The following is a 24,248-nucleotide window of genomic DNA, read 5'->3' as shown; positions in this document are numbered from 1 at the left end:
GTCATATTTTGATAGCGAGAGGCCTAAGCCATCTTTCCTGACATGATCAGACTTCCATTAAATTGACCCAAGTGCAGCATTCATTTCCTTCTCAAACTCAAGCAATAAATCTCCTCATAGTCACCGACTGTGGAGCCCTGAGAGCTTCAAGGAAACTTCAAGGGAAGCACTCTGAAGCACATGTGGCCGATACAATCTCGTCTTGTTAGCTCCGGTAGGTCTTCATCAAAATCCCGCCCTCGTGTCATGTCAAAAATCAACACAGAAGAAGCGGGGGAAAGGGCGGGGCGGGGGTTAGTGAGCAGAAAAGGTTTGCAGAGGATAAAGGGGGGGGTTGCATGAGCAAAGAGAGGAAGATATTATGAGAGAGCACAAGAGAGAGATAAAGGGAGAGTGTGATTAATGACGGCTGACAGCTGATCAGAGAGAATGCTCTCCATTTGGACTCGCTCTAACTGCCTGTCAGAGTCGATCAGGGGAGCCCAGTCATCTCGTAACAGAGGTACACCGGGCAGGCAGAAAGACCTGATGCACTCTGAAGCTCCACAAAGGCTGTGTTCCTTTCAATAACCCCCTCCCTCTTCCAAAACACCACACAGAGTCTCCGTTTTACCCTCAGCCTCATTTAAAAACGCATGGTTAAACCTGCGCCACTAAGTGGTTTAAAATCTATCTATCTATCTATCTATCTATCTACATATATATATCTATCTACATATATACATATATATATATATATATATATATATATACACACACACATATATGTTCTTCATGAGTGAAGCACCCTGTGCACCCTGAACAGTGGAAAAATGCATTCATTAAATGCAGAAGTTGCTCCCAAAGGATCCAGTTACAGTAATTGATGAGTTTGTAAGATGTTTGTTAACCTTAGCCAGGTTTCATAGTTTGGGAATAGGAGGAAAATGGAGAACTAAAAAAATATTTTGTGTGTGTGTGTGTGTGTGTTTTAGTGTGGCTAGGAGTTGTAGGGATGACAGGTCGATGCACAGCTACTGCGTTTTTCCAACAAGCTGATCTCGCTTGACTGCGACACTGACATGATGTGAAGAATGGTGTGATTTTCTAATGCTAATGTATAGTAGTGCTGTGGAAAAAGCCCGTGATCAGGCAAACAGATGTGTGCATAAGCGCAAACTGCTTAATATCACTGCAATAAGCTCAACACTTCTCTCAGGATGGAAAGAGCTGTGGAAATAAGGCAAGATGACAGAAGCACACACGTGAGTGCATGAACCCACAAAGTCTGAGTTGCATTTGTCATTCTCTTGAGAGGTGTTATTTATTCGGTATAGCATTTGGCAAAAAGACAGTAATTACAACTGCATGGCAATGGCCAACAGATGGAAATGCCCCAAATGTTCCCATCAGTTGATCTCAAAAAAAGATGTCTTCACTGCTGTGCCTTTTAATCCCAGAGTGGTGATCCTCTGGTTTTGAACACATGCAGAACACACAGTACTGTGTAAAAGCTTTGAGCCACCCCTCATTTTCAGACATAAAATAGTATTTTTTTGCTATTAACCAAAACCTGGCATATGTGAGCGCTGCATGTATAGCATCTTTAAAGAAGTTGAGGAGCCTGGACAAGAGGAGGACAAAAGAAGAAGTGGCAGGCTTAAAAAACTATCCACAGCAGATGAACAGTTTCTGAAAGTCAAGTCTTTAAGAAATAAGAAAAAAATCAGAGCAAAGACCTGACACGGGACCTGAGAGCTGCACCTGGCAACAAATCGGATGGAGGGATGAATCCAAATTTCAATTTCTTTTGGTATGTACAAAGGACAGTGGTACAACAGTGAGTATTCACGGCCATCTGTAAAACATGGCGGAGGCTCTGTCATGGTCATGGTGTCAGCACTAATACAAAAATGCAAACACATGAAATTACCATGAGATTTTGATTCACTAGTAATACCACAGGGAAAACATCTGATTGGCAACAGCTTCATTTTCCAGGATGGCAATGATCCTAAACACACTGCCAAAGCAGTAAAAGCAGACCTGGATAGAAACACACATAATGAAACACTATCATGGATTGACCTCCCCAAAGTCTGGACCTCAACATTATAAAGCACTGTGGGATCATCTTAACAGAGAACAGAATCAGCCAACATACAAAGAGAGTATGTATGTTTGCACAGGTTTCAAAAAACTGCATTTTCCTGGCAAAATAGAAAGAAATGAAGGGTGATGCAAGACTTTTGCACAGGACTGTACAACTACAGAGGACCTTTTGTGCTTTACCTTATTTTCTGTTATATACTGTCACACAGAAAAAGTTTAAAATAATGACATTATAGTATTTACTAAACACGTGAGAGAAAAGTATTCTGGTTATGTTTTATGTCTTGACTTCTTGAACATTTTCTCATATTGCTTGTAACGTCTAAAGTGCTTTGGCCAAGTCCACTGTTTTTCTAAATGTGTCCTGTGAATAAATGTGATTTGATTTTGATTCAATTTAAAGGGACAGCAGCCTTTAAGGCAGAGGAGCTAAATCAGCTTGTTTCAGATGGAGCATGAACTCAGGGCCTGCACCAAGCCCCAGTATATGATAAATAAGAACTATTTTGAACAGTTACTGGTGCAAAACTTCTCTAGTAAAGCACAAGGAGCAAAAAACATGGAGCAGGCACACGGCATACTAGGTCTTCTTCAAACAGAAGATGACTGCAATGGAAATTTTGCTTTTGCTCTTCCAGCTCTGGCTGCTTTTAACTCTTTTTGGCACAAACCCTTAATGGGGCACAAATCACTGCAAGACTCACTCCTCTAACAGGGTTGTAATTAATTAATCACTTAACAATGCCTTTATGTATGTATGTATCCATTATTTACTTTCTTACAGTGTGTCGAAAACATTTACGCATCCTGCACACGACTGAACGAGCAGGAGGTGGGTAAAAATATCATGTGGTGTTAGTCAGACCTCCATGGGGAATGTCCACTATGCCTAGCTGTAATCACTAACACTGGCATAGAGTGGGCATAACTTCACTCTTGCCTGAGGACTACAGCAGAGTACTAAGCATACTATGTGGAACTGCAACATTAAACCCACCTGTTTTACCGCAGATGGCCTCGTAGACCACCTGCTTGCTGCTGGCAACGCTTCCACTGGCTGAACTCTCTGAGGACATCTGCCTGTTAATCAGACACAGGACAAAAATCCGTGAAGACCAAAAATTATCATTCCCAGAGGAGTTATGCAAAGATGAACTGCACTGCAAAGGCCAAATTCATCTCTGTAGCGCTCATCCAAGCTGTGGTACACATCACATGTCCCATGCCAATGTTCTTCTTTTAGCAAAATATCAAACTAAATATATAAAGAAAACTGGTTTTGAGGGTGTGTGATTGTTTCCAGCTGCAATACTGTAGCATGTTTGGTTTTCACCCTGTGTGTGTCCTGGAGACACCCTCTGTATCTACGACTATTACAGAGGTGTTTATACATTTTGCCAATGCACAGACGTTTTCTTTTTTTCCTGAATGAAAGAGTGCTGGAAGCAGGAGCACCAAAGGATCGCTGACCAGTTCCTTCCCATCGTAGTTCATCTAGAGTTCATCCAAATCATTCTACTTCATGGATCACGCACAGCCCAATCTCATTAACATAGCAGCGCTATTTATTATTTAAACAATTTTTAAAGATCTATAAATGCTCTTATTGTTGCATAGATTTTCACTGCTGTGTGGTAAACAGTGGATTTCATTGAAATTAAAGCCTTCCAGTGGGGCGAATGGGACCTTTTAATGGGCCGGTTATGGCCCACGGGCTGTATGTTTGCCACCACACATCAAGCTATAATGTGGACTGCAGTGCTATTGACAGGGACAAAATCTGTCCGCTGAAGGACACGTACATATACATGTACAAGTACTCCAAACAGCCTATGTGGTAGCTCACAGTGCATTACAAGTTTCAAACTGTGCCAAGAAGATAAATGCAAAAACTCAAATATTTCCGAGTAGAACCTGGTGGAGTGTGGTATTTTTCTGTAGTATTTTAATGACTAATACCGATATTTGGAGATTCGACATATGAGCTGATATTTTTTTTTCTTCTTTTAAACACATGAAACAAAAAACAGATGCCCTTAAATGGTTTATGTGTAATTATTTGTGTACTCATTTATGATGTGCCAGGCTCGGCTCAGATCAGCTGGTTGTGTTTGTGGCATTCTAAGCAGAGCGTTTCCAATAGGGAAGCTGCAGATTGCAAGCTATACAATGCCAACATTCATAATATGGTTGAAGGATGTTTCTCCTGTCTCTTCTTTACTTTTTTAATCATCAGATACCAATACATTGCAAATAGTTAATATCACTTGATACTATACTATAAATGAAATAAAATGTCATAATAACTACAGTATCACTTGGGTAATTAGTACCTATTGGTCAGAGAGGCTACATGTTCTGACCCTCGCAGCTCATGTGATCCTTCTCCAAGACACTTTTCTGCTTTTTAAGACTCATTTGTGTGTAAAATGCCTGACAAGCCACCTTCTGTCATAAGAAAAGTGAAGTCAGCATCTAACAGTTGCTCTTTGTGTGCAGTCACTGGAGGTTGGTGAGGCTAAGTGTTTACTGAGTGCCTCACAGGAGCTATTGTGACACTAAGGGGAGAAATTCCTTCTCCTTGTCCTTGGTGATGTGATTGTCACACTGGCAAGAACACTGTAGTGATTAGGGACTATGTCGACTGTGAGCAAAGATTACAGAGAGAAAAGGAACACAGAGGCACAGCCCAGAATTCTTACAATGCGTCATACATACAGTCTGAAGACCATAAACAAGGAATTACACTGCCCTTTGCACATAATCCGACTGCAAACATAACATTTTCAAAGAGAAAATCATTATAAGAGCTACTGAAGCATAAAGCAGGAGCAGACGTGTCTGCAACCTTATACATTAAATCTGCTAAGCATTTTTTAGAGGGAACAATAAATAAAGCTTAGCTGGAATTAACCTCTCGCCCCAGGACAGCAGCTTGCCAAAAGAGCATTAATAAGGTAATGAGGGTACACACTGCCTCCTTGTAAGGGGCTGCACAGTTGTTCTTTCATACCATTACACAACCGCAAATAGAACTGGCCCACTTTAAGCAAGGCATAACTCGACAGGAAGAAACCCCTTTCATATTCAGGGGGGCGAAAAAAAAAAAAAAAAAACTTGACCTCTGGGTTCTTCACATCACTTTCTTTGTCAACAGTCTCACTCTGTCACTTCAAGAGTCAGACAGCAGCCAGAAACACTGCTGGTGAGAACCGACTCTGAACTTGCAGTGTGCGCACATGACACATGACCCAGTGTCGAAAATTTCGCGCTATTCGCACAGAGCTGAAGTTCTTATGTAAACACAGCAGATGTGCGGCTTTACTTTTCGGTGCGCTCAGGTAGTTAGCGTGACTTAATGTTACTCAAACTGACCAAAGGGGATAAAGTTTAACCATAAACACACGTTTGGCAGCTTCTGTGTGTATACAGTATCCCGTGAAAATAACTACTGTTGTGGCTGATTAATAGGGAGTGAAAGCAGCAGCTAGGCTGACATTAATGGTGCTGCTGTAATTGTCACCCTATTAGTAATGCCACACGACAGCCTGGGTTTCCGTAGTTACAGCTGCGACTAACCAAACCTTGCAAACAAAATACCAAACAGGCTCATTTATTTGTGTTACAAATTGCTCCTTTCAAAGCCTTCACTGAAGTCATACCACTTTGAGCTCTTGCAGCCCCTCGAGTTGGCAGCTGTGGTATGTTGATAGAGCAGACAGAGCCCTGCCCTGTTGAGTGTGATACCAACAAGCTGCACATTTGCTTCAAGTGTGTTAGCTGAGCTTAAAATCAAAGGCACTGTCATTCATGAGAGTGCGCCAATCTCCGTTCAGCTTTACTTAAAAGTGACTTTACGCAGTCACGTTGCCCGCTCGGTGGATAACATTTCCAACTTTGGGACCAAAAAAACAACCCCAATAAACTTTTACTTGAAGGAAACTATTAGGTGGGATCAAATTGGATCACAAATTTTCAAAAATGCAAATCTCATTCTGATGAATAGATTTAACTAAAAGCTGTCGATGATCATCAGCGGTGGGGAAACCAGCCAAAGCCAGTGCTGGTGTATTTGTATCGAACAACAGTTTTACAGTTGGCTGGAGGAAGGTGTTTGAAGGGCTGGATAACCTTGAACTGTTTGAACACACCCAGCACAGTGATACTATTATAAGCTGGAGGGGCTTAAGCCTATACTGGGATGCGTTTCAGATGTGCCTCAATAACAGGGGTATTAAGTTGCCCCTAAAATGTGGGCTGGAAATAAAGGGAAGCAACTTATTATCCCACCGTTTTCTGCAAACAATCATCTCCGTTCTCCTGGACAGAGTTAACCTTTTTTTTTCTCTTCTGTCATTCTTTCTTTTCCCCTCTCTTTATTCTTTCTCTTCATTGTTTCCATCAGCGCATTTTTGGTCCTGAAGCTTCCGTTTTTCCCACACTCTCCACTGTCACACTAGTCGACCGCAAAAATGCAGGACAGAGGAGAGTGTGAGGGGGCTCAGGAATTCCACATGCAGAGGGTAAACACAACCACTGCCAGGAAGACACACACACACACACACACACACACACACACACACACACACACACACACACACACACGAGCAAACACGGCACCTACACGGCCTCCCTAACCTATTCTATACAACCCCTACACCACGGTCCTGCCCTCTTAACTATTTTCTTGCCAGGTACAGTTTGTCCAGTCGAGTCAGATGACTGGATGTAACACGTCAGCAGAGCCAGGGCTCTGCTCGGTTGCGGCATCAGCAGGCCTGCAAACTTGCAATGAATGAATTAAGTCAAACAGAGAAATGCACTGTTGGGACTCTGGGGTAATTCACACACCGTAAGGGCTTAACTGGAATACTACAAAAACAGCCCGTGTTCCAGTCCAGCGGTATCCTTTCCTCTTAAACATTAAATAAGTGTGAAGAGCAGTTCACCACTGCAACAACCTACTTTAAACAAACAGTCAGCGCCGATCACAAAGGTTTGCTGTTGTTGGGTAATTTTGCCAGATGTTGCAGTAATAAAGTCATAAAATAAGTGAGGAAAATAGCTGGCAGTTCAGCCCGGCTTCACTGCTTTCCTTTTATTTTTCCTTATGCAGTCTTCAGCTTATCTCCAAACCAAACAGGATTTAAACGGCGCTCCGAGCCCAGGCCCTTTCACTGAACCACGTTTTGTTTACGGTTCAGGCAGAAATCAGGCCTGTGATGAGGTTGTTTACTGAACGGGTAGATACACCCTGCGGCCAAAAGACTGGGAGCACTCCACTACACGCATATTCGAACTCTCATTAGCATTAGCCATGTCCTGTTGAACTCACCAATCCCACGAACTCTGTCTCATTCCACAAGCGGGTGGGTGGTGGAGAGCCTGCCACCACACTGCACTATGTCTGCGATAAATTAAATGAGCAGTTTTCACATATGAACTATGGGAAGTGGAATAGGGCGAAGGAGGCTGGGACGCTGTCCGATCTTGCCCTTTCTCATGTGTAGCAAAAAAATGGAGATAGTCCGCTTCACTCTTCTTCACTGCTGTTAAATACTGCATTTAGTTTATGTGAAGAAGCTTTCTGAGTAGAGTGGACAGTAGGCAGGACACCTGACACCCACTTGCTCGATCATTTAATAAACAGTCCAGCTGTGACGTACCTTCACATTCAGACATATACCTCTGTCGGGTAATGTCAGTAGAGGTTCAGATGACCTTGGGTTGATTTAACTTAACCATATGACAGTTATAGAGCATTGTTAATAAATGGAGTGATCCAGAGCCAACATTTGTCTTACTTGACGAGACGCTTTGCAGTCGTTTTCCTGACTTGTCCCTCTCGGGCACCGCTGGGTGGCTTTGGAGCAAGAGCTGGGCTAACACAGGTCTGGATATGGCTTAGGCCATGGCTTTGATTGGGCAGAGTGTGAAAGCTGGAAGGAGGGCAGCTGGATGATTTTGTGAGAGCTTGGCTATGTGGTGTCTGGTCTGGAAATTGAGCCTGTGAAACAAAAAAGAAAACAAAAGCCGGTTACTTTTGGGCAATATCAAACTTCTACAATAATCAAACTACTTTGAAACTTAACCAACAAAGCAAAGAGGCTTGAGACCTTTAATTTAAACTTTGGGCAGAGTACAGTACAATAAGAGCAACTACAAAGGATGACTCCTCACTGGTAAATCTAGTGATATTTATTTCGAATGTGATGCAGTGCTTATAGTTTTCTTTAAGGAATTCAAAGGATTTTCAATAACTAGCTGAAAGAGGTTAACATGGAACATACAGTTGTGGCTTCAATGGTTTAAAATGATACTGGACCAGTGATGGCGGTTGTGGAGTGATTACTAACCCTAAAACACAAGCCTGTATGAATGAGCAAGCTTTTGTAAAACACAGCTTTTTGAGAGAACATAAACATGTTACAAAGATCTTAACTGAAATTTAAATCCAGTTTCAAAGTTTCAAATTTGATGTGTAATTTGAAACATACTTGGTCAAGATATTAACTGTGTACAACCGCAGGCTGTATACAAAGATGCAAATGAAACAAAATGTATACAGTACGTTCCCTCATGTACTGAGCCACCTCTCATTTGAAACTGAGAAATGGGTGCAGTGATTTATTGAAACACGTGTGAACTTACATGTTATACACATATATAATATAATGTATAATGTAAAAACAGACTTGGTTCAATTCTAACAAGCTTGAACATCAATATTTGGTAAGACTGCCTTCATTCTTCAACATAGCCTGAATTCTCTTAGTTCAGAAATGTAGTCCTTGTAGTCAGTTTTGACAAAATCTCCAACACCAGTGGGTGTAATGGAGCCACAAAACCATGACAGAGCCTCTGCTGTGTTTTACAGATGGCTATAGACAATCACTGTAGTACCTCTCTCCTGACCTCAATTTTTTTATCAAAAAATTTAGCTCAAATCCTCATTTCATCATTCGTCAGACGTGTTGCCGCTGATGTTCAGTCCACTTCTTGTGTAATTTAAAATATCTCAGCCTTTTATCCCTGTTTCCCTTCCTTGAGAATAGCTTCTTGACAGCCACCCTTGCACTGAGAACATCTCTGATGAGGCTGGAGGTAACAGTAGACTGAATACAAAGGCCAGATGCATCTCTGTGGTCCTGTTTCAGGTCTTTTCTAACTGTTCATCTGCTGTAGACAGTTTTTTTTCTTCTTTTGTCCTGCTTTGGGAAACATCTTGATGGTGCACATATATTATTTTATGTCTATCAAACACTGCTGTCAATTTTTGTAGACTGAACTAAAGAAATGGGATCAATTGATGCCCTTTTTGTACCAGGCTGCTAATAACAAAGAGCCTAAAGATAAGGTTAAAATGGCTTTAATGCTTTAATAATTCACAACTCAGTGTTAAGTTGGTTAACGCTTAAATTCGAAACATAAAAAAACATAAAGAAATGAAGGCTGGTTCAAAACTTCGCCACAGTACTGTATAATACAGCATGATATTCATTTTGTAAATGATAGTATTATGGTGCTACCTTAACCAAGCATCATCAAGATTATGCAAAAACCCAAATTAAGCTTAATAAACTTTTCATTTTAATTGTTTGGCATGTAGCGGTAGATCACTGTTAGGCCATTTGCTTCATCACAAAATTCAAAAGGCCAAGTAAAAGAAAAACAACTCTCCCTCTGTTGGTTAATGTGCCACAGACTGACATGCGCATTGTTCCTCACATGTGTGTAGTGAACTGTTTAGGACAAAATAAAAATCAAACTCCCTCCCAAAAAAGGCCTAAGGAAGTTGGAGCAAATTTGGAATGGGTGAGTCATGGAAAAAAATGTGGCCTTTGGTCATTAAGGTGAAATATCAAAGTGCCTGACATAAATTAGTGCAGATATTAATGAAATGCCATCCGGTATCAAAACAAGCTCGACATTTTTTCGCAGCTGGCTCCAGTGAAAAGCAAATTCTTCACGTTATTTATTTGTTTATACAAGATCTCTTCAAAGGCTTGTGAAGAGGGAAAATACTGTTGTCTTTCTGACATAATATTTTAGAGCCACATTTCATTCTGTCCTTGCAATGCCGGGGAATGCTCGCATACATTCCTTCCACATCTCACGTCCACGCTATTTTCTCTGCAGCTTTATACGGCTATCTAACGAGCTAATGGTTTTCCAGTTTCACAGTGTAGCCGTTCAAAGGGCCGGCAGGGTGACGGGGAATATCTGATGTAATTTCTGTGTTGATAAATGAGAAGCTAAGTTTCCTGGTTGCAAGGCCTATGGCCACAATTCAGCTTGAGCGGGGCCAGGAAGGGCACCTTTCTTTGGCTGCCAGGTGGCCCTGGGCCAATCCTGTGGAGGAGCCGTGCAGTCTGCACCCAGTAACTGGAACGTGGACTGGAGTGCCGGAACAGACCCCTGTCTCTTTCTCTCACACTGAAGAACGTGTATGCACACGAGCACCCACATTCGACTAAGAACATCCTTTTGTGTATTTATGTTATCAAAAAGCATTGGTAACTTTCTCTCAAGGCCAGGAAATCCAAGAATTTGAGATCAAGATTATAAAATACATTTGTATCAAAAAGATCAAAACCCTTATCTAATGGCACTAAAGAATGAAATCAAGTCACTGACAAATTCCTTGGCAGATTAAGGTCTATGCCATGCAAAAAGATTTTGCCTAAGAGCTAAGCAGTGGCACACATTGCCATGACAGCTGGGGAGAAGGGAATGAATGGGGTGGGATAGCCAAGATTTTAGGGAGGGTTGCCTGACTTGATGGTGAGACAACCATATCTAGAGTCAGCCTTCCTATTACCTCAGTTTATGAGGGTGAACACAACAAAAAAGCTCTGTCTTCTGACTCTTTGTTCTGCTCTGTACACATAAAGTCCTTAATGGCACAAGGGATTTGAAATTGTAAGACGTATTCATGCCGCTATATGGCTGAATTATGGCGGAGCATGTCACAGATAAGACAAACGTGGTTAACTGTGTTTAAAGTACGAGAAGAGACGAACGGAACAGAGAAGGAATCATAAAGTGCCTTACGTAAGGCTGCCGACCAAGCCAAAAGAAATATCACCTCAATTGCATTAATTAAGTTCCAACCAAGATGAGAAACAATGACGTGAGGCCAACTCCAGTACTCGGAAAAAATTGGGCGCATCCAGTCATTCCAGCCTTTAAGCTGTCCCATGGCACTGTCCTGTCTCCATTTCTCTCAATCCATAGATTCAGTCCACCAAATCCTCTGGAAAATGGAAACATACATCCTCCTTCTTGGTGAGATCTCCTTTCAAAGTCACTGCGCTAAAAGCGAGAGCCACTCTTTTTTAGTCTAAACATAAAAAAAACAAAACAAAGAAAAACAAAAAAACTCCTACGCTAAGGCCTTTCTACCTTTCTAATCTCCCTGTAAAAACAGCCAAATCACATCTGTCACGGCTTGTTAGCCATAACTAAAAGGTTTTTTGCCGCTACATTTCTACTGCTAAGAAAATCATATTCCAAATTTATTTGTCTTAAAATGGGAACATTAATGGAGCTATTTGAAAAGTCAAGATTTGAAAGTCATAAAAAAATCTATACTGGGGGCCTCTCTAGTACCCTCAAGAGTAGAATTTCTCGACTGCTCACCTTCCCATATTCCTAGTAGAGTCATTCACCCAAATGATGTGATATTGGAGAGAGGTGTTCCATTTTGGTCTTCAGAATTAAGCTACTGTCTCCACCAAACACTGTTTTATTAGACAGTTTGGAAGGAGAACCTCTAAACAGCTCTCTAGAGGCTAACATGGAAGGTCTTCTCTTCACGTGGGTGTATTTTGCACTATTTTGGAAAGTGCAGAGCTTAGGTAAGGACATAAATTTTACAGACACAAATATTGAGCTTTTTATGGGTTAAAAGTTCTTAGGGTTAAGTTCTACATGGTGCCAATACTGAAAACCAACAAAGAAAAGAATCTGATAAATAATCCTATTGTCTTAACAACCAAGTGTCTGTGCTATTTTTAATTTAAAAAAAGAAGAGGAAATAGAAATTCAAATAGTACCAATGAAAAAATGAGCAGTATACTTGTTTAGCATCAAGATGCTAAATGAAAACATTCTTTACTAAGAAAATGATACATCTTACCTGATGTCCGCAGCGGGTCTGGTCCAGAAATTGATGATGAGCCTTAAGTCTCTGTTGCTGCAACTGCTGAATAGCAAACTGAAGCTGGTAGCTCCCTTGGGTGGGCTGGTAGTGCTGCTTGGGTGTCACCCCTCTCACCAGGCTGTAGTCATTGTGCATCTGCCAATCCTCTTCCTTTAGTGGCCTGTGGCTTAGAGAGAAGTGACACAGATACACAGGGTGAAAAAGTAAGATACTTCAAACCAACAAAAACACAAAGTCACTCTTTCTTCTGAATCACATATCAGTGACATTTGCACCACAAAAACCTCAGTGAAGAAAAACAGAGTGTTCTTTAAAGACATTTTCCGGCAAGAATACAAACAAACAGTTTTAGCTCCGCTCTCTTTAAATCAACTTTCGACTGGTTGGCTACCCCTTGTAAACAGAAGGTCTGAAGAGCGGATGGGTGGGGCTGTCGTGCTCACAGCTAGAGCTTTCTGTCTATGACATCCAGTCTCTTTGACAGCGTGCAGATCCAAGACAGGAAACACTCTTTGATACCAAGGGTTTAGAGTAGCCTGAAACCTGACCTGTTGGTGACCTCCTAGTAACCGCTGATTGCTAGAGTAAAACATTATTCCCAAACTGGTCACCAGGTGAGATCAGATGCAGTCTAGATCGAAAAGGTTTCCAAGGTTGCCTGTAGTTTGCAAGGAAGATGACAACTTGTCTGCAAACACTCACCATTTAATCTCCTTACTAACCATTAACTGTCAAAACTGTGCTGAAATGTGAAAAGGTGCAATGCAAACAGCAAACAGAGACTGCAGAGCATCAAAATAAAAGTAGTGCCTTACCAACCAATTATCCATTTGAAGGCAATCGAATGCAGTTTCTGTTTTATGTGACAATTTTTACCTTTATACAGCTGCTTGGCAAGTAGTTTGAGGGGGCCACCATGGCAACCAGCTAGCAACCAAACCAATCAAAAGGTATTTTATTAGTGCAGCACCGTTTATAACTGCAACCAATTTCACCCTAGCAATTGCATGCCATTTGAAGAACACATTTTTCACCAACCAGTGGTTGCTAGCTGGTGTGATTCAAGCCTTGATATGAGCATCCACTGTTGTTTAATATATATGACAGAAAATAAGGAAATGCTTGCTTGAAACAGGCACATTACAACTCTACTATAACTCATGCTTTGTTACACTACAACAAAGGATGAGTCCACAAATAGCTTAATATATTTACTCACTGCTACCTCGTCAGTTATTTTACCATGCATTCCAGGCAGATGTGACAATAGCTACAAACTCCATGTTGAGATGCAAGACCACCAGTAAAAATTGAAACAACAAGACATCTCACAACATCCTAACCAGTGGCCGCTGTGCCCACAGAACCTCAAATCAAAGTGTGCAAATCAGAGTGAAAGCAGAGGGCAAGCTTGTGGCAAACACAGGCTGAACTAAAAACTTTTCCTCCCCGCTTCACGTTCCATTCACATCACAAAACCACAACCTGGAAAGCAAACCTTTTGACGAGCTCCACAAGTTTGTAACTGGATTATCTGTCATTAGGCCTAAGCCTGTTTCAGGTTTTTTTTTCAACCATTTTTGACCACTGTTAAAGCAATGAAGTGACCAACCTCAGCCTTCAGACATGCTTAAATCGAGTCTATGTGGAGTCTGGTGTGCTGTTGTATATATACCACCTCAGCCAAAAATAATGCCATAAAAGAGCACTATTGGGAGCCGCGAGGAAAAATATAAAAGGGGAAAAAAGAGAAAGAGATACGCGTACAGCTGAAGAAATGGGATCCCTGGAGGTCTTAATGACAAAAAAGCTCTTGGAAATTCCTCCCACATGCAATAACACGCAATAACATTTGTCCATTGGTCTACAGTTAAAGAAAACACTGCACACTTAGATTCACAATAGCTACAATATTTTTAGGACCAAACTATGATAAGTGCTAAAATTAGAATTCAATTAATCTTGAACAACAATGCATACTGTGGGATAATAATCTTGTGTTGCTGAAATGTAAAAAAAAAGAAAAAAAAAAAAAGAAAAATCCTTCCCTGTGTGGCCAAGACACAAGGGATCTTAAACTCATGTGAACATGCTATCCGCCCATGCATTTCTCAGTTCACATAATAGCACATATATTGCAAAAACAACTGCTGTGACCAAAGGCCAATACATTTTTTTTTTTTTTTTTTGCTCCTGGAAACAAAGGCTCGTCTGTGAACTTTGCAAGGCCAGAGATTCAACATCACCAGGAGACAAAACAAGAACTTGTTCTTTGTTTACAGCAGCGATTTCCTTTTACTTGGCTGCAGTTTGCAGACTGGACCACGGGGACCTTCAGTGCTACCATTTTATTACCATATGGTCTAAAATGGACTGTCTCAGGTCAAAAGCACAGGCTTTCCTTGAGTACAATGTCACTATAAAACCCCACAAGGGAGGGGGGTGACGGGGGGAAGCTTGTCAACACAACGCCACGCAAAAAAAACTACTACAGATGACCATGAATTTTAAAAACAGGAGGAAGTACTTTTGTCCAGCACAGCAACCAATAAAATCTGATTTTTTTTTCTTAAATGAGTGAGCGGAATAGTTTTACATCTGAGTTTCTCATCATAGCACATGTGTGGAGCTTCAGCTATCTGGGACTTCCCTCGCTGCCGGACCTCTGCTCGTGGGTGTCAGCTTACTCCCCGCTGTGCTCGCCATCCTTTAATATGCTGATATAACTTACTGTAGAACAACACAGCCGTGCGAGTTGAGCACATGTGCGGCATCAATCTAACTCAGTGTGAATGTGGGAAAATGTACCGTCTGAGATGACATCATGCCAGATTATCTCAAAGCCCTGCCTGGTCAGTGTAAACATTAGCAGCCTCAAGAGTGTAGGGGTATTTCCAACCATTAATCAGTGTTTGTTTATCGTGTTTTATTGCAAAAACATGACACCAAGTAGGTCTGTTCTTAAAATACAATTTGTTGAGTTCAGCAGTCCCGGGGATGATGAGGCTTAAGTTAGGGGAGTGGTGAGCAATGTGGGGTACTAAAAACTACAAGTGCTTTCTTCCAAGTAGGATGATAGGTTACTTTTTAAACAGTTCTGTGTTTTAAACTCACACAACTTCACTTGAAAATCGAAAAAAGGAAAGCTATAAAACAGTTCTGAATAAGTTAAATCAATGGATTAAAAAACAAACAAACGAAAAAACAAAACAAAACAGGGATGATAACCATTTACACTAAAAGCTGAGTCAAATTCAATTCAATTTTATGTATATAGCGCCAAATCACAACAACAGTTACCTCAAAGCGCTTTATATTATAAGGTCAAGCCCCATGATACTCAGTGCATCATGCGAAGCCCCCAGCAGTTTATGCCTATTGTAGTGTAACTAAGGGAGGATTAAGGGTCACCTGAATTACTGAAAACAATATAACAGAAATTGATGTAAACAATATGAAATCCATCTCGCCTTGTATCAATGGTTTAAGCTGCTGGTGGTGATGGTGTAATACGGTGGAGGATAAGTTCTGGACCCCTTTGGAGCAATTGAGCATTTTGTAAAACTCCACAGCCCACCTGGGTGTTGTTGCTGACCGTGTCCATCCCTTTATGACTATATTGTACCCATCTTCTAATGGTCCTGTCCACCAGGATAACACGGCATGTCACAAAACTCAAATCTTCTCAAAATGAGTTCCTGAACATGACAATGTTCACTGGTCACCAGATCTCAGTCCAATAGAGCATCTTTGGGATATGGTGAAATGGAAGATTCACATCATGGATGTGCAGCCAGCTGCTATCATACACCCAAATCTCTGAGGAATGTTTCCAGCAGCTTGTAAAATCTGTGCCATGAAGAAATCTGAAGACAAAAGGAAAACTGTAACTAACGAAGTGGCAGCATACATATGATGGCCAAGATATCACAACTTATCACCTGATGGAAATTGTATGCTCCTGTTTCATAATAACCAAAAATACTATCATAATGAATTTCCCTGCATATTTTGTAATGAATACATTTATTATTATTTTATGTATAAATAAAAAACATATGATTTTGTCTTAACAGTAATCCAAAAACTTAAGACCTTCAGTTTACTATGATTTATAACAAAGAGAAGCAGCCAATCGATTCTCTTTTTAAAGTTGAGTTCAGAGAGTTATTTTCTAACAACAAAGGAATTTCTGCTGTAATCAATAATTACATGCTTTTTTACAATGCATTTAATTAGAGTGCATCAATGGATATTAACATTTCCTGCACACATGTCTGCATGTCTATTGTAAAACAAACTAACGCATGCATCTAGAAATTACTACTAGTTTATTTCTTTTTAGTGACTCAGTAGTGTAGTAGTTTACAGATTCCCTTGGCAAGCAAAATGTCACTGGTTGAATTCCAGCCTGAGACACAAATCCCCTCTGGAGTTATGTCAGGAAGGGCCAAATCAAACATGTGGAACAACCTGCTACGGCAAGTCCTTGTGAGAAGGGACGGACGCACACAAACACTCATATGTTATTTAGAAATTACATTAAAACTCAGTGCTCTGTATCGTATGTCCTGTTTACATTGTTGACAGTAGTTCTAAGTATATGAAGTATTTACCAGCTTTTAAAGGTTAAATTTTGAGCAGTAACTTCATACTTGCTACTGATCCTAAGATGAATAGTAAGGGCTTTACACACAAACCTGCAATGGATTTACAAATAGCTGGTGCAACCCAATCCTAATTCACGGTCACACATTTGTCAGTTCCATAAAGCAGATTATATACAGTACATATAACCATATTGCACACTGTGGGAATGAAAACTGCTTTAAAGGTGTATGTTTCTGCTGAATGACTAAATCTGTTCCCTGGAATTTCACTTGTTCTTACCTTAAGCGTTTGCCTTCCCATTGCCACATCTGGTTTCAATCAATGTGAATAAAAACATCTCTCCTTTTAAATTCAAAGGAAGAGAGACATCAGACCAATTTTGTGGGAATCTGTCCCCCATCAAAGAATTTTTACATTTTCACCAGCGTTTTTCTGATTACTCGAGCTGTTGGTTTAGAAAATGGACCGCCTTAAAACCCTTTGGAATCATTCGCCTCTAGAAAATTCAACCAAGTAAAACACCAATCTAACAAAGTACTGAACAGGACTAAAAATACCTTGTGTAAGCAGGGTTGTGGCATTTCTCAAAACACAAAGCTGGTATGAACGTAGAGGGGAAGAAAACAGAGAGGAACGTTTGCGGCTCTGGTAATAAGACAGCAATAACTATTCACAGAACAAACACAAATGGTGAGAACCAACCATGACCAGCTGCTGACTTAATAATAATACATGACCACATGGAGGTCCAGTGCGAACTCAGACCACAAGCGGTATTAGCAAACTTAAGTAACAGAAAATACTTTTAAACAAAGTAAAAGGTGTCAAGTATTTAAAAGTAATCCAATACCTCAATTTATAGGTACACTGAATGGAAATGATCATAAATGTACCAGGAGGTCCAAAACCGGAACAGATCACCAACTTACCCCATAAGTATATGAAGATGGGCCCTATGGGTTCAAAGCCCCCTGACTGTCAGCACACTGAATTTAGGCAGGAGCTCTAAGAGTGCTGATGCAGCATACCTGGCAGATCCTGGCAGCAGCACTTCAAAGAGCCATGCTACACTTTGAAACCCATCATACTTCACCCCTGTGGTTGCTTTAAGAGCCAGTGTGCTTAACAGTTTCAGTATGTTTGGCACAAGCCATGAGCCCGAGCGTAGGGGGGATGGGGCTCAGGAAATTCTGTGTTTTAAGAAACAGAGTCGGGATTAAATCAAGACATTTTATCCTAATATCTTATTAAAGACATTTCACGTAGATAATTCCAAACCAAGGGCTTGATGTTCCGGGGCCCTCAAGACCTTTTTGTATTGCAAGAAAACGCTAATTTATATTCTCTCTTTAGATTTGTGAAAGTATAATCCTGAAATGTGAATAGCTGAAAGGCAAACCTGAACTAACATTTTTAAATCTTTATTTATAACTCTGGAGATTTAGAATCTCTTTTGCGAGAGCATCGCAGGCCAGTTTATTTTCTGATGAATGAAGTGTTTAAACATGATATGGAAAAGCAAATGCGATGTCTGAAATCACACTGTAACTCTGATCCGTCAGAGGACTGCATCGCTCAAAGCGTGATTTCTATTATGAATCTATCTGTAAAAATGATATAAGCTATTAATAGTCTCTTTTTAGTTTGTGGGAATAAAAACATTTTAAAAAGGGAAAAGGCCAGACATTCCAGGAATTCCCTGACAGCTCGATACATAAGGAAGGGCAGGACTGGAAAAACAGAGTCCAAAATCAGGGCCAAGCTGTCTGAGACACTGCCACTCACACATAAGCAAAAAAAGAAGAAGATGACACAATTAACGTTTCCCCTCTTTGCCTATAGGTTTATAATCCTGGTCTGGTGCCATAAGCCATGATGATGCGATCATTTTCCTTCTCTTTCCTTCCTCCTATTCTCAGCGCAGTGAGACGGGGTGAAGAAGGAGGAATTTCAGTGGGTACCGAGGCGAGAGCCTTGAGTAGACAGACTTTGTGGGTGTTGACATTGTACCACTGCCTCCAGCACCGCTCCAACAGAACGCTTTCAGCTGCCAGCGTGCTTCACATAACGCCGGCACTCAGCAGCCAATTCTACAACTACTTACGTCCACGGAGCACAGTCAAAAAGGGGAGCAAAAGACCCAATTCCCAGCCTGCAGATAAACTAGCCTGCCCAAAGGGGTGTTGGAAATTCTCATTCCCTTTCCAGAGACAAACTTCTTTAATCTAAAAAATTGTCAGAGGCCTTTAAAAGTCTTTAGAATGTAATGAGCCTCACCAAGCAGGCTTTATACTTACTGTATATACTACACTAAAGCACAGTACTTATAGTAATTATAGCATAAAAGCGATTATGCAGACAATCCCCAAGACAGTAGTTTAGCCAAAGGGAGTCACACGTGATAGCTGAACCGCTTTTCTGAAGCTTTTACAAACATTAATCTTGAGAATAGCAAAGAATATTCACGAAAGTTAAACATTAATTTTAATGTTTCAGGCATTCTTAGATTCTGTGTGTCCTGACTCCAACATCTGTGCACATCTCAAACTTAAGTCTGTCAGAGGAAGGACACGCTGTTTACCTTGGCAGTGAACCCCATTGAGACTGTAATGCACTAATCTGTGTCTGCTGCCTCAGGGGAGAGCAAATAAATAGTACACATGAGCACAATGGTGAAACTTGACCAGAAGCAGCACTGAAGCTTTTGCAAAGGAGCAGAGACATCATATGTGCTAAATGCAAAAGCGAGCTAACAGAGAGGTATCTGTGAACCAATTCTGAAGAGTAAATGTAAATAAAGTGTGCTTTCCAGTGCATCTATATCCAACAAATGCAATTTTCAATTGTGGCCAAACCAATTTTTCTTTCAAAGAACAGAGTCGTATTAAAATGAAATTTCAGTCGCTGTGCACCAAAGGTTTGGCCTTCAGCTTTGGGAGCCCATCAGCCTTTCGTTCTTCCTCCTGTTCCTTCACCTCCTCTTCTGCCTCACTGTCAGGGTTTTGGTTAATGTTACTTTACTTACATGTTTGACACTGTCTTATGTTTTATGCCCAAAGCTGAAACCATACAGCTGTCCATCTACTGGTCATCTTAAACTAGCTTGAGGCCTTTGCTGTACTGGAACTTTATATAAGCTTACATTCTGTGCACATACAGACTTTACAGTGTAGTAGAAAGCATCTTGGATATCTGGATTTTAAAAGTTCTTTGTTGAGAACTGTTGGATCCAAACAATTATTCAAAGGGGAGATTATTGTATACTTCCTTGGACTCACCCAGTGCTGTTCGGTAGATCTGTTTCAGGGTGAACAGCTCTCACTGGTCCTTGGATTGTAGCAGCTTTAGGGTTCAGTGTGAAGCTCTCTCTGTTCAGCATCTTGTTCGCCAGGTTCAGGTTGGTCAACTGTGGGCAGAGAGGAAGGCTTAAAGACTTGAAGGGAGGATTCATCTTGATCGCATTTTACAAGCATAATGTACTTGTAACCGCACTTTCTGTATAAGTACAACCAAACATCTCGCTAATAGTGATCCCCATGTCTAAATACAGAGAAGTGATGAATAAGATGTAATAAATTAGGTGGAACATTGTGTTTCTTCATACGCCAATCACCTCCATCTTTCGTATCTGGGGGCTGTGTGAAATGTACACACAGCACATGGCGCAGCCAGTCTCCGCTCAGCACTAAATCTAAGCGGTCCCCTCCCCCTCCTGCATCCTCAACAGAATCAGCTATCATGACTTTCCAGGCCAACAGTGTTTACAACCACATCAGCACTTGTGTGGCAAAAGCACCCCAGTACTGCTCTGTGCTAGCCTGGGAATGATGCTCGACGAAATCTAGTGGGAGAATTAATCATAATGCTGCGGTGCTTTATTTACTTTATTTCTTTCTGTGCACTAAAGGTCCAATGGGAAAAAAACTGAAGCTGCTGGGCCTTGCATGGCATTAAAAAAAGGTGTGTTGGCGTGTTGTTACATAGCTACAGCTCTGGTTTATTGGGGTTTATTAAGGTAGGCTGGTCATATGTTTTTTATAAAGTGTTTAATATAATCTGCAGAAATTAAAACAACCTTTGGAGAACATGTATTATAACATGTCAAGAGACCAAAATGGGAGTATAGATCTCTCAAAAGAAATCTTTTCACTCAAGGCACAAGCTGTGTATGCACATATATGCCCATCAATATATCACAGCCCAGGAGTATATTCACTTCATTGATGGTCACCATGTCTGGCTTTACTCAATTTCAGTTTCTGTTTTGTATATGTGCCCTAGCATGAGAGTGAGTAATTATGGAGTCAACTGTGCAACCGGGTGTTGTTCATGTTTACAAAGTTCTCCATTTAGTCCAGCAAGTGATTTAATGACTTCAAATCTCAGTCCTGGAAAAAAAAAGCAAAAAGTAAATGTACTCTAAGCCTTTAAGTGCAAAACACTGGACTACTTTACTCTGAAAAATAAGCCGCTGCCATGTTAAGGATTAACTACCGACAGGAAATACAGCAAACACCTTTCAGATAGACAGAATAATATACAGTCATAAGGAAGCCATAAAACTGCCGCCTGTGTGGTCTGGTGCCATCGCAAAAATCTCTGACGGAAAAAAAATTATAATCCAGTGATGCAGAAGAGGAGGTGAAGGAACAGGAGGAAGAATGAAAGGTTGATGGGCTCCCAAAGCTGAAGGGCAAACCTTTAGGAAATATGCGACAAGGTGGTGATAGAGACAACCGAGTTGCCACTCCCCTGCTTGGTGCCAATTTGCCACATTCCTCGATTTATAAGCATCAATTACCACGAAAAAAAAAAGAAGAAAAAAAAAAAAGGTGGCTGCTTGTGAAGTGTCAACAGAAATCACTCCCCCGTGGTGCTTCTGATAATGAGACCTCACACAGAGCTGAGGGGCTGACGCTGCTCACCACTGTTTGGGCCGGCCAGCTTCAAACTCCAGTTCTTAGACCCACCCCCATACCAACCCCAGCCCGCAGACTGCAGGCGAGCTGAAGGCTGAAGAAGGAAGGTGCAGACCCTCGGGCTCCAACAGGTCTGCTGAATGAATAAGCAGTTAGATGCCGCCGATCAGCGTGGGGCCTGAGCCAGGTTTACACATCAACAAAGAGAAATATCAAAGACCTCACAGTGAGAGGACTACTGCAGAGAGGCCAGATTCTTCTTCCTTACATGAACCATTACACAGATCAGTTTACAGTTGCTTAATAACTCAACATAGTTTCTTACTCAAAGTAGTTGTAGCTGTTGAGTCACAGGGCTGCAGAAGCTGAGAGCATAATAAACTTACATGTTGTGTCAGCAGGTTGATGTGACTGGAGCTGGCATAGTGGCGAGCAACCTGCTTGTCTGCCAGTTTCTGCAGGGCTGAGATGAAGGCCTGCTGGTTGGACTGGGCCTGGGCGGTCAGAGTGCTCAACTCCCTGAAAGCTCCCACTGAGTTTGACTTGAGCTTACTGGAAGTGCTCCTCCTGATCACTGAGAAAGAAAAACAAAAAGGAAAAGGTGAGAACATCTTTGTGAATTTGATTTGAAACACCAGCACGCCGTGCAGAAAAGATTACCTTGGCCTGCAGATGTGGGTCTAGAGAGTTTCTGGCTATAGATGTGTGTGGCACTTGGGACGGACGAGGCCGCTGCAGAGCCAGCCATGGATGAGGTAAAGGACTGAATTCTTCTGAGCACCTGTGTCGATGGCCCTGTAGTTGCCGCGTTTGAGCCCGTGGGTGCAGCCGTCCACATGACCCTTGGAGGTTGCGTGATCACATGGGCAGAGGTGTATGCGGGAGGGTCAGAAAGACTCTCAGAATGGCAGAGGTGAGACTTTGCCAAGGACTGTGCATAAGATGGTGGCTGAGGAGGTGGAGGCGGCGGTGGACAGTGAAGAGGCAGGGATGCAGGAGAGCAGTGCTGCAGATGATTGTGCATGCAGTCTAAGGTCACAGGAAAACTGGAGCGGTGTTGAGACGACTGGATTTCTGGCTGGGTTTTAACCATTCTTACCTCAGCCTGTATGTCTTCAGGCAGCATACAAAAAGAAGGCTGACCATCAGTGGCCTTAATGTCTGAGTCGGAGCTGACTTTCCCTGTTAGGAGCGACAACTCTGAATCCGCTTCCACGGCCAAAGCTGTTCAAAGGAGGAAATAAGCCAGAGCTCCTTTATCATCAGTTAGTCATTCCTCAGCTCTGACACACATTTGTTTTCCCGCAGTAAGTTCTAATCATTTGAAGCTGACCTTTTCTTCACCCCAGATGACTCAATCTTTTTTCCTTTCACTGTTCTAGATTCACAAATCTAAACAGTTCCTGTTTACTATGCTTGAATGATAAAAAATTAAAACATGAACCAGATGTACAGTAAAAAAAACAAAAAGTATACATGGGAAAAGAAACAAGACACTCACATTTAGAATTATCACAGTTTCCTGAATCTCTTGAGGCATTTACTTCACGAATATCTTTCTTAATGCCTCTGACTTTTGTTCCTAGGAAGACGGTGGCCGATTTATTTTTCTGCGTGTAGAATGTCAGTACTTCCTCCAGGTCGTTTTCACTGTTAGTTCAAGACAAAAAAAAAAAGAAAGACATGAAATAAATGTGTGTAGCAGAGAACTTGGCTCAAAAAAGTTGAGCCAAATCACTAACCTGGCTGCACTGATGTACTCTTGAAACACTTTAGGATTAACACAATGCTCCTCCTTACTGATCTCCTGCTTTTTCACCATATGTTCAGTTTCCTGGGAACATAAAGAACAGAACAGAACTGCAGATGTACTTTGATTGTTGGAAATAAACAGCTCAATGTCCCTTGTGTTTCAAGCACCTTTCTGAGTTGTAATTCTGCAATGACGCTAGAGTCTGGGAAGGGGTACCTTGTTGTAACAGTGGATAAACTCCCCTAACTGATGGGACAGGATGCGTCTGCGGTCTTGGTTTGGTAACTGTCGACTGGGCAAGACTACCTTTATGTCTTGTTGAAGGTTACTGGCTGCTCTTCTCAGAAAGCGAATCACCAGCTCCTGTAAAGACAAAGAAAAAAAACTTTTATTATCAGTTTCCTGAATCACTGATTCATTGAGCCGTCTCTGTCGTCTTAACTCTGGGTCTGACTCACTTTAACAATACTAAAGCTCAGAGATAGGCAAGATTTTACACTGATTTTCCTCAAGTGTTTTAAGGTTGCTGATGATGATGTATGCCATTACAATGCAGACTTTCCAAACAGACTCTCTTTTACAGAGTCCACTTTTTCCTTCTATGCAGCTACAAATGCCACGTGCAGGTTTCCACGGTGCAGATGAGTAACGGAGGAATAATAAGGGAAAACTGACATGCACACATACATACAGAGAAAACAAAGTTACA

General features: G+C 41.4%; 1 protein-coding gene across 7 annotated transcripts in view; it reads right to left on the bottom strand.

The window, feature by feature from the left end:
- Positions 1-24,248, bottom strand: part of ttll5 (tubulin tyrosine ligase-like family, member 5) — a 57,703-nt gene that overhangs the window by 5,296 nt on the left and 28,159 nt on the right. For 4 of the 7 annotated variants that reach the window (XM_039603172.1, XM_039603175.1, XM_039603176.1 and 1 more), the window contains 9 exons: positions 23,756-23,902; positions 23,529-23,620; positions 23,288-23,436; positions 22,447-23,010; positions 22,173-22,360; positions 20,146-20,273; positions 12,233-12,422; positions 7,896-8,098; positions 3,089-3,171 (listed from right to left, as the gene is read on the bottom strand). In XM_039603172.1, coding sequence (XP_039459106.1) covers positions 3,089-3,171; positions 7,896-8,098; positions 12,233-12,422; positions 20,146-20,273; positions 22,173-22,360; positions 22,447-23,010; positions 23,288-23,436; positions 23,529-23,620; positions 23,756-23,902 — 1,744 coding nt within the window. The remainder of the gene's footprint in view (positions 1-3,088; positions 3,172-7,895; positions 8,099-12,232; positions 12,423-20,145; positions 20,274-22,172; positions 22,361-22,446; positions 23,011-23,287; positions 23,437-23,528; positions 23,621-23,755; positions 23,903-24,248) is intronic. The other 3 variants (XM_039603177.1, XM_039603173.1, XM_039603174.1) reach the window with 3 other exon arrangements.

The sequence above is a fragment of the Oreochromis aureus genome, linkage group 19 (genome assembly GCF_013358895.1).
Source record: "Oreochromis aureus strain Israel breed Guangdong linkage group 19, ZZ_aureus, whole genome shotgun sequence".
Taxonomy (NCBI): Eukaryota; Metazoa; Chordata; class Actinopteri; order Cichliformes; family Cichlidae; genus Oreochromis; species Oreochromis aureus.
This window is presented reverse-complemented; position numbering and strand designations above follow the sequence as displayed.